Genomic DNA, 10,983 nt, shown 5'->3' with positions numbered 1-10,983 from the left:
CCCAGGAACTAGATACAATCATAAGAAGGTTGAATTTCCCTCAATAACTTTTTTTTGCCTCTAAACAGCAAGATGAGTTCATAAAGGCTCTTATAAAGTCTCTAAAGTTCAACCAAAATAATGGACCCAGACTCAGCCTCCTTTTGGAACTGGGAGTTTCTGAAATAGTCCTTGCCTCCTTTTGGTTAGAGTAAGGCTGCAACAAACCAGGCCACTACCGTGGCTTTAGAGAGAGGAGACATTCTGCATGCACAGGTAAAAAGACAGTCAAAATCATACTTGCAGAGGAATAGAAAGTTATGAGAAAGACGGGGACACAATGTGAGGAAAGATCAGGGCTTGGAAATGAGAGTTTCTAGAACCACTGCCATCTTACCTAGCAGAGTACAGCATATTCACAAATGTAAGGAACAACTGGATAGCTGATTAAAAAACAAAAAGAAGAAAACTCCTATACAAGGGCCATTTTGCCACCCCATTCCCAACCCCCAATTTTGCCAAAACATTGTTTACTGTTCACAACCCTAGAAACCACACCAATCAGGCTCAGTATTCAAAAGTCCCAATAAACTTTTACGTTAAAAAAATATAAATCACGTCCCATGATTTTCTGTATAGGTCTCAATGGTATTCTGAGTGGACACTCAGGGAGGAAGAAGAAAGCTGGGGAACCTCAGGCCAAACTGAAACCCTCATAGTTGTCAAGGGCCTGGCTCAGTCGAACGCTCAAAATCTCTTTGCTGCTGTACTTGGGAAGGTCAAGAAGGTTGTAGCAAGTGTGGGCCACTGGCAAATATTCTTCCCCACTGGCTGTGGACTGGATGACAATCTGTAGGCTCGCCATGCCATAGATGGGAATCCTATCGCTGCCTGTCAGGAACACTAGAAAGAAAGAAAAACAGCATTAACAGCAAAGCGAATGTTCTTGACTATCCCACTAGGTACAGACAGGACCGTACGACACCCTGTGGCTTGAATGAGAAGTGCAATTACTTTTAAGTGCTTATACATGTCCAATGGAATGATGCTGTTAATGCCCTGAATCAACTTTTGCCCTCATAAATTTCATGATCTTCCAAAGCCTTGATTTATGAAATCAACAAGGAAAGGAATTAATGACATAGGACAAGAGCTGCTGATCTTAGAAGGAAACCAGGAAGTTGACCAGCATCTATAAAACAAGGTCTCTCCTTTAGATCCAGAGAGGGAGAGCGACTGTGTGCTGAAGACCTGGGGGGTAGGGGGGTGGGGGGGAAGGATTGCATGGAGGGGATTGTAAGCATGGCAATGAGAGACAATATATGATAGAATGAATGTAAAACTAATGTTCTCCCATGTAAACTATCACATAATTCACAATAAAACATTAAAAAAAAATAATAATAATAAAAAAACAAGGTCTCTCCCCTCAAAGAGTCTGGTGCTTGTGCCATCAAACCAAAGTCCCATCATTGCTCTCTTTTCCTTATTCTTTATATTTTTAAACCAAAAGATCTGGCGCTGAAGAATATTAGACACTTCACTGTGTGATAGGCACTCTAACTTGGCCAAATAAAATAAAAGCATTTGTCTGGTTTTCCTTGTTTTCTGGTGCTAGATACTATTCTCACAGTTGAATTGTTAGAAATTACTATGATGAAATAATTAGTTACAGAGCATTTTCAAATAACCTTCCACTATATGAGACTGCCATATGTGAATATTCTTGCTCAAATCTCTAGAGTTAATGAAAATTTCCATAAATCAGATGATTTTTTTGGATAAGGTACAAAAAATAACTTATTTTAAGTAAATCCCCAGTAATGAGCTGGCTTCTCTTAATTAAATGCCACAGCCCTACAAGCTCATTTGGCAAACCCTGACCTGTCACTCCATTCATATGCTACTAGTTCTCTGTTTACATTTATCTCTGCTCCATGTGAGTTGTAGCATCGAGGGGTAAGATGTGCAATAATGTTACTACATATTCTGTCTTATAATGCAGAGCAGACTGCTTTTCAGATGATGTCGTTGGTTCTAAATGGCTAAAATTCTATACTATATCCCAATTAATTTATAAACCTGGTTATACAATGACACTAATGAAATTTTCAACTGTTTTGAAACTAGACATCAGTCTCCTTCTCAGATATATTAACTTCCTCAAATTTTACCCCGCCAGTCAAGCCTAGCCACCATGTATCATGCGGTTGGCTCCATTTATCTGAAATGCCCATAGAGACAGAAAGTAGGTGGCTGGGTTCCTAGGCCTGGAAGGGTTAAGAGAAAAGGAGGAATGATTGTCAACAGCTATAAGGGTCTTTTCTGGGTGATAAATATGTTCTAAAATTAACTGTGGTGATGGTTGTATACCTCTATGAATATGCTAAAATCCATCGAATCATACACTTTAAAAGGATGGATTGTATGCTATGTGAATTCTATCTCAGTAAAACTATTAAAAACCGCATTTCCCCAATTCCATTTGCAGTGGAAAATTCTGTAATTTATCAAAACTATTCTATCTTATAAGTGTAATACTTAAATAAATCACTTGCACATAAAATAACTAGGAATGTTAGATCAATTGAAAACCAGTGAAGTTCTTCTGCTCTTCCTTTCATGCAATCCCTCCTAATAGGCAACACATATGTATTAACAACACATGCTGTGTCTGAAATTTCAGTAAGACAAAAAACGTAACATGTACTTCATTGCTTATACTTTCCCATTTAAGAGTCTAACCTAAACCACATGCAAAACTAAAATGTGACCAAACACCATGTTGAGATTACTTATACGTACAGAGAAACTTCTTCTTCTTTTCTAGTGGAAACTCATGAAATGTTTCCCAAAATAGTCTCACAGTGGGATGTGTGGCTGAGTAATCACCCTTGTAGATGGCTGTCTGTACAAACATGAAGAAAGAAAAAGGATGGCTTACAAAATAATATTGGCTATTTGTATGCCATTTGCATTAGAGATAAAGAATAGGTACAGAAGTGCAAGAGGTCTCTAAATCATACTCAACTTAAGTACATTTCCAAAGAGACCAGGCTTGGGGACACCTACTGAAGGTGCTGCCGCTGCCCCACAGTTAAAAGGCATCATCTTTTGTGCTTACCTCTTCTAGTTCATCCCAGTTGTAGTTGCTGTTCCCCACCATCATGGCCCTCAGTTCTGAAGGCTGGAAGAGCTCAAGTACTTTGCCACCACACACTTTTAGGAAGCCACTGGAGAAGGCTGTGTACCACTCATGAACTGAGATTTGGAAAATATAATTCACATAAGCATCCACAAACTCTTGCCTGCCAAAAGACCAAAGAAATAAGAGCATATTAAACCCAAAGTCTTCCTGAGTTAATGAAGTTATTTCTCTTTTATACTATTATTGCTGAAGAGATTGGAAGTGATAAAAAATGGAATGTCATTAAATTTCTCACACCAGAAGGCATCTTAAAATCTTTATAGGTTAATGGTTCTCCACTCGGCTCTCCCCACCTTTTCTCAAACCCTAGGATTCCGCCAAAGAGTCCCAGGTGATCTTAGGTTAGGATAGGCCACGTGAGAAGGATAGAAAGGCAGGTAGGTAGAACCATATTACTGGTTTACTTGAGGAACTTCAATTATAAACACTGTAAAGGTCAAATTATTTAAAGGTAAATAAAATACTTTTTTCTTGCTTAAAAGTTAAAATATTGGTGGCTAGGCTGCTTCTTCTGTCCTCAGAAATAATGAAATAAAACCATCCTAGACATTTATATCTCTCACCAGTTTTACAAGATAAATCCCCTAACTCTTTTCTATAAATCCCTTAACAACTATGGAAATAGCTGTCTCAAACGATGACTCCATCTTACAAATCATGTCAAGTGCAAATTAAGGCAAGAGTGAATTACCATTTGTATCCATCATATTGGCATAAGTTTACAAGTCAGATAATACCAATAATGGGGAAGATGGGGGGGAGGGAGACTGGGAACCTCACTTGTAGTAGCCAGTCTTCACAGTGAATGGGTCAGCATATCATACAGCTAGTAGGAATGCCAGCAGTGAGCTGACAGGCATGAACATTTTGGGTGGAAATTTTGTCATATCTAGAAAAGTTGAAAATGTGAATATGCTTTGAGTCAGCTACTCTATGGTCAGGTGGGTAACCCAGACAGACTCTCACATGAGTGCAAAAGAAGACAAATACAGGATGTTCACTGCAAGGTTTCCTGGTAATGCAGAGAAATAAACAAACCTACAAACCAATTGCCATTGAGTTGATTCTGACTCTTTGCAACCCTACTGGACAGAGTAGGGCTGTTCCATATGTTTGCCAAGACTAAAATCTTTACAGAAGCCGGCTGCCACATCTGGAACGCCTGGTGGCTTCAAGTCACCGGCCTTTGGGTTGGCAGTTGAGTGCTTTAACCATTGTGCCAGCAGGGCTCCTTATTTTAAAAGTATGTAAAAAAAAAATCATAAGAATTCTGTCTGGGTAAGAAAGGGATGGGAAGAAAGGAATGAGATTAAGGGGATGTAGAAAAATAACTTTAAGAGTTTTCGTAATTTTTTCTTTTACTAAAAATTACAAAGCACATACCTATGTCTGGATGACAGATATAAACATGCTTGTCATATTATTCTTCACAGTTTTATATATTTTAAAGTTTTCCAAATTAAAAAAAAATTGACATTATGAAAATAGATTGCTTCTACTTAGCAATTATAATAATATAATACATCATAAAACTGTACTTGAAAATCTTGACCCTCCTCCAATGTGATACTTTTTCCAAGGTTACCATCTGTTCTAAAAATTAGCCCCAAACTAACCAAAACCCCAAACCAAACCACTGCCAAAGTTTCGATTCTGACTCAGTGATCCTGTAGGACAAAGCAGAACATAGTTTCCAGACTCTAACTCTTTACAGGAACAGACAGCTTCATCTTACTCTTGTGAAGTTGCTAGTGGGTTTGAACCACCAACTTTGTGGTCAGCAGCCCAATACTTAATCCATTGTGCCACCAGCATTCCTTAATAATTAACCAAGAGCTGGTGCAATGCACTGGATAAGCACGTGGACTCTAGAGCTGGGCCAACAGGTTCAAATCTAAGTTCTGCCACTTTCCTGTATACAAGCCACTAAACTTCTCTCATCTTTACAATGGTGTAAGTGTTCTGCTTATTTGTTTGTTTTTGTTAAAAGAAACTACTGTAAAAAAAAAGATTTTTGCATGTTTTAGCAAGAGATGTCAGACATTTCTCACAGTACAAACGATGCACACCATTCCTGGAACTTTCAGTCAAAGTCACTCATATTTTTCTCCTACAACTATCCAGAGAAGCACTATCGGCATGTTTTTTAAAATTACAAATCTGTGTATCAAATAGTATTTCTTTCAAGACATTATTTTCTTTATTAATGACCACTAACCATGACAGTGTTTATTCTGCAATAAGCCTTGGATATATGTTACCTCAGTTAATACTCAAGACTACTCTTTGAGTGTATTTTATGGTATGAGAATTATATTTCAATAAAAATAAATACACAAAAATCTCTTCAAAAAACATAATTACTTGTGATTTGTACGACCATGATTCCAATTTCAGAACTGAATCTTGGACAAACAATTATGGACAGAGGGAGAAATGGAGACCAGGTGTCTGAATCTAAAACTTGTACTCCCCAACCACTCACCAAACATCCTCCTTTTCCTTATCATTGCTTATTTTAACTGTCAATGTAATTGTTGCCTGGGAAGTATGCAAACATAGAGACTATATATAGCACGATAACTCATCGACATTACTCATAAATGTTTCATGCAGCCCCAAATGATGCAATTCCATAAAGCCCACAGAATGGGACAATGCTTATTTACTTGATATGATTGCTAAACACATAAATTTAAAGAACTAGGTAATATACACATTGTCAATTGTGTTTAGATGTCTGCATCAAACCCATTGGAGTAAGGGTCTTTAAAAAACTAGTCTTGTTTGTCAACATGATTCTGAAATGCATATGGCAAGACAAAAGTACTATAATAGTCAATTTTTTTTTTTTTTTTTTTTTTTGCAATAGAAGAACAAAGCTGAAGGGCTCATAGTACCTGGTACTAAAAGTTAGTATGCAGCTACAGTTATTACGTATGATCTGACAAAAGGATAAACGCATAAGCTCAATGGAAAAGAACATAATGCAGAAATAGACGTGTACACATTTAGTCAACTGATTTTCCACAAAGAAGCAAAGGCATTCACTGGAGAACGGATCATGTTTTTAAGAAATGGTTCAGGATTAACAGGACATCCATATGCAAAAAAATGAACTTGGATCCATACCGTCGATACATACTAACTCAATATGAACCAAAGACCTAAACATAAGACCTAAAATTACAAATCTTCTAAATAAATTTATTGTGGCTTTTGGCAAATATTTCTAAATTTTAAAAAAGTACAATCCGCAAGAGAAAAATAAATCAATGGACTTCATCAGAATTAAATGTTCTGCTCTTTGAGATACTGCAAAAAGAAAACAAAATAAACCAACAAGAAAGAAAACCCAGAATGGTAGAAAAAAATTCCAAAATATACATCTGACAAAAAAAAAAATCTCAACTTAGAAAATGGGCAAAATATCTGAATAATCACTATTTCAGTGAAGATATACGAATGGAACCTTAGTTTTATCATTCATTGTTAAGGATACCACTACCCAGCAGTTGCGGCACAGATGTGAGGCTTTCTGATTCCACAAAGATTTGCATGATTCCATCACAAGAAGAACAAACAAATCTGTGCTGGAAGATGGATTGACACAGTGGCAGCAGCAGTGAGCTCAACCATAGCAACAATTGTGAGGATGGTACAGGACTAGGCAATGTTTCATTCTGTTGTGCCTAGGGTTGCTCTGATGACACCTAACAACAACAATATACAGAATATGGACTATAAAGTACCAGAAAATCAAATGTATCAAAATATGACATACAAAAGGCTAGTTCAACTTCACATCTTGACATCCTGAACATGGCAAAAAGCAATAAAATAATTACAAGAAGTTAGATGATTATTGCGACCACTGTTGTTAAGTGCCATTGAGTCAGTACCCTACAGTGCCACAACAGGACACCATTTTAACCATAGAGTTATCTGAAGAAGCAAGAACAAGAACAATCTAATAATATTAAATATTATATTTCTGATATCTAGAAATGAAAGGCAGTCTATAAAATTTTTTTTGAGGTCCAGTAAAAGCAAAATTCATTGAAACAGAAATAAGGGGTGCATTGTTGTTGTTGTTAAGTGCTGTCGAGTCAATTCTGACCCATACAGACCCTGTATAGGGTTTCCAAGGAGCAGCTGGTGAGCTTGAATCACCGACCTTGCAGTTCAAATGACTTTGCAGTCTGACGCATTAGCCCACAGCGCCACACCAGGACTCTGAGGAGTACATTATTATGAGGGAAATTTCAGCAGGCAGGTGATTATATACACAGAAAACCTCAGAGAATCAACTAGATTTAACAACTAGATTTTAAAAATCACTAGATTTAACAACTCTAAAGAACCGATTAGAAATTTGATAAACACACAAAACCCAGAAACTACTGCCAGGTACTAGTATTAATCAGAAGTACTGGTGCAACGCTTTAGGGTAAGGTCAGCAGTTCAAACCTACCAGCCGCTCCTCTGAAACCTTATACAGGGTCTCTGTGACTCAACAGTTTAACAATAACAGTACTAACAAAAATATAATGGAAAAGTCCCTCTTCATAATAGCAAAAAGGAACTAAAATATTTATGTTGTTGCTAAGTACCAGGGTTTCTGAGGCTGTAAATCTTTATGGGAGCAGAATGCCTTATCGTTCTCCCACGGAACCATTGGTAGTTTCGAACAGCCGACCTTGAGGTTAGCAGCCCGATTCGTAACCATTACGCTACCAGAGATATGTATAGGTGTCTCTTATGCTGTCTAAAAAAGGTATTTGAAATGAACCAATCTTTGGTTTTGCAGAATTCTATCATGCGTTCTTCAGCATCATTTCTATCGCCAAGGCCATATTTTCCAATTACTGGTCCCTCCTCTTTGCTCCCAACCTTTGCATTCCAATCACCAGTAATGATCAATATGTCTTGATTGCATATTTGATCGATTTCAGATTGAAGAAGTTGGTAACTTCTAATGTTGTTGTTAAGTGCCGTCGAGTCGGTTCCGACCCATAGTGACCCTGCACAGGGTTTCCGAGGCTGTAAATCTTTACGGGAGCAGAAAGCCTCATCTTTCTCCCGTGGAGCAGCTGGTAATTTCAAACTGCTGACCTTGCGGTTCGCAGCCCAATTCGTAACCACTACTCTACCAGAGCTCCTTATAATGTGTTACTTATATAGGGAAAAAAAACCTCACAGAGAACTGTAAAAGGCAATTTTACTCAAATTGACTGCTGATTTAACACAGTTCAAATAAAAACTCCAACGGGGTTTTGAAAACAATTTAGATTTCTATCCCAGACTACAAACTCAAAAGGCACGCTTTTTTAATTGAAGAAAATGCAATAAATATTTATTAATTACTGGACAGGAAAAGAATCAATAGACATGATAACACAGAAAGTAAGAAATTATAAAGATTTAAACATACACTACTCCACATTTCAAGGAGCTCTGGTAGCGTAGTGGTTACGAATTGGGCTATGTACCTCAAGGTCAGCAGTTCGAAATCACCAGCTGTTCTGCGGGAGGAGGGTTTCTGCTCCCGTAAAGATTTATTGCCTCGGAAACCCTGTACAGGGTCGCTATGAGTTGGAACCGACTCCACGGCACATAACAACAACAACAACAACAACAACTCCACATTTCAGAATTCTGGTGTGGCACTGTAGGAAACAGCGCAGGACCTCAAGGTCGGTTTGAACTACAAGATCAGCATTTCAAATTCACTAGTCGCTCCTTGGAAACCCTATACAGGGTCGCTATGATCAGAAACGACTCTAGGGCACTGAACAACAACAACTTCACATTTTCAAAAGCAAATAATCAATTAGGAATAAATCTGCCGTAAGTATGGATGGCAAAGTGTTACTATTTCAATAGAAATAAAGATGTCATTAAATCACATTAAATTCATTTAGTCCTAACAGAAATGTGTACAGAACATCAGCAGAGAGGGTTAAATTTAGAAGTATCTGCAGACTGTCTAGGGCAGAGAATGTGCTCTTAAAGGGGCAGCACCAGGTAAGGCTCTGGTAGCGTAGTGGGTCGAAACCAACTCAACGGCACTTAACAACAACACCAACCAGGTAAGGCAGGGTTCTAGTGAGGAGACCAAGAGCTTAGACTCTTCAGGACAGGTTCCCAGCGGCATACTGTAGCCAACAATCTTCCTTCCATCTATGAGAAGACTTGAACTTCGTGGATTTCTAGCTGCCAGTGTACCACCATTAGCCACATCTTCCAGGATACAGGAAGATTTAGGGTGATGTAAACTTTTGGTAATGGATACGGGAGACAGCACAATATGGTGAGATTCAGACCCACACAGGGACAGAGACGAAGAGCAATAAAGAGAGACAAGTATGCTAAAATAATTTTATGAAGTAGTTACAAGCCTCAATAACAACATCCTCAGCTGCAGACCACATGATAAACTACTTGTGTTTGTAACAGGTCACCCACCTGGGGTATCAAACACACATACACAGTATTTATGATTTATGATCAAAGTATTAACACATTCTGAATTTTGCCCTTCCTTAGGTTGTTAGTGTCTAACACGTGATGCATAATTGTTTGAAGCCTCCTCCAAAAGCTAAGGAAGGCATCCTTTGAAAGACTAACAATATATGTATTGATATGCATACACACATAAGCATTATAAAAATAATCACTGAAACAATCTGGGCCAATGATCCACTTCATGTTCTGCTATAAATTTCCCACCCCTAAGAATATTTTCAGATTGTACAGAATTCCTCAAAAAACAAACAAAAAACCACTGCCATCAAGTCAATTCTGACTCATAGCAACCCTATACAGGATTGCGGAGACTAAATCTTTACAGAAGCAGACAGCCTCATCTTTCTTGCACAGAGGTGGCAGTAGGTTTGTACATTTGAACTGTGGCCTTTGTTGTGGTTAGCAGTTCAGAGCTCCGTATGGAATTAAAAGTATTTAATAAATAATTTGCTGTTAACAAAAGTACCAATGTTCTAGAAAGGAAACCATTTCTAGCTTCAAGAGATTTTATCAAATAAGGATTTTGTTTGCAACATTTATGTGAGGTAATACAGTCACCAAAACAGGTTCCTAAAGGCAAGATAATTTCTTCATCTGAAGCTATTTAACTTGGATGTTCAGAGGCCTCTACAACATTTCACTTCACTCTAGCATCGAAGCTCACATGTTCCCCAAACCCAAGAGCTTGCTGAAGAGTATGGTTGGTTTACATAACAGAAATTACTGAATGTTGCATTAAACCATACTGGTATCTAGCTGTCTTTAAAAAAAATGTCAACAGATGGGATGAAGTGGTTTGACAGTTGTTCTATCCTTAATAATTTACAAAAGGAAAGTTTATGGACAGAGGCCCAAGGAAGATCCTTCAAATAGTGAATTTTTCTTAGGATCTCTGTGTCCTTGAACTATTTAATGTAACAATTCAATTACAATCTTTGTTGTTGTGTGCCATCAAGTTTGTTCCAACTCCCAGTGATCCTGTATAGGGCTTCCCAGAGCAGTTGGTGGGTTTGAACAGTCGACCTTGTGGTTAGTAGTCCAGTGCTGATCCTATAGTGCCACACTAGAATGAATTCTTTTTTTTCAGTCACCCAACAGGCTTACCAACAGCATGCAACTTCTATCCCTTTTTCTATATTTTAAATGAGATGGCTCACCCTCAATCTTTCCCCACCTTCTAATCACCTACTATACCTTTAAGTTGAGAAGTTCTAACTCTAGCCAGTAAGCTAAAGATCTCCAAATACTCATCTCAAGAGTCTACCTTT

At 37.9% G+C, this 10,983-nt stretch overlaps 1 protein-coding gene across 1 annotated transcript in view; it reads right to left on the bottom strand.

Moving 5' to 3' along the window:
• Nucleotides 1-673: 673 nt before the first annotated feature.
• The window catches only part of HERC3 (HECT and RLD domain containing E3 ubiquitin protein ligase 3), a 108,109-nt gene continuing 97,799 nt past the window's right edge, over nt 674-10,983 (bottom strand). The window contains exons 21-23 of the mRNA XM_006867776.1: nt 3,104-3,287; nt 2,785-2,887; nt 674-882 (exon numbers count right to left, since the gene is read on the bottom strand). Coding sequence (XP_006867838.1) covers nt 674-882; nt 2,785-2,887; nt 3,104-3,287 — 496 coding nt within the window. The remainder of the gene's footprint in view (nt 883-2,784; nt 2,888-3,103; nt 3,288-10,983) is intronic.

Source organism: Chrysochloris asiatica, unplaced genomic scaffold (assembly GCF_000296735.1).
Source record: "Chrysochloris asiatica unplaced genomic scaffold, ChrAsi1.0 scaffold00109, whole genome shotgun sequence".
NCBI classification, from domain to species: domain Eukaryota; kingdom Metazoa; phylum Chordata; class Mammalia; order Afrosoricida; family Chrysochloridae; genus Chrysochloris; species Chrysochloris asiatica.
Note: the sequence above shows the minus strand (reverse complement) of the source record. Positions and strands in the feature narration are given on the sequence as shown.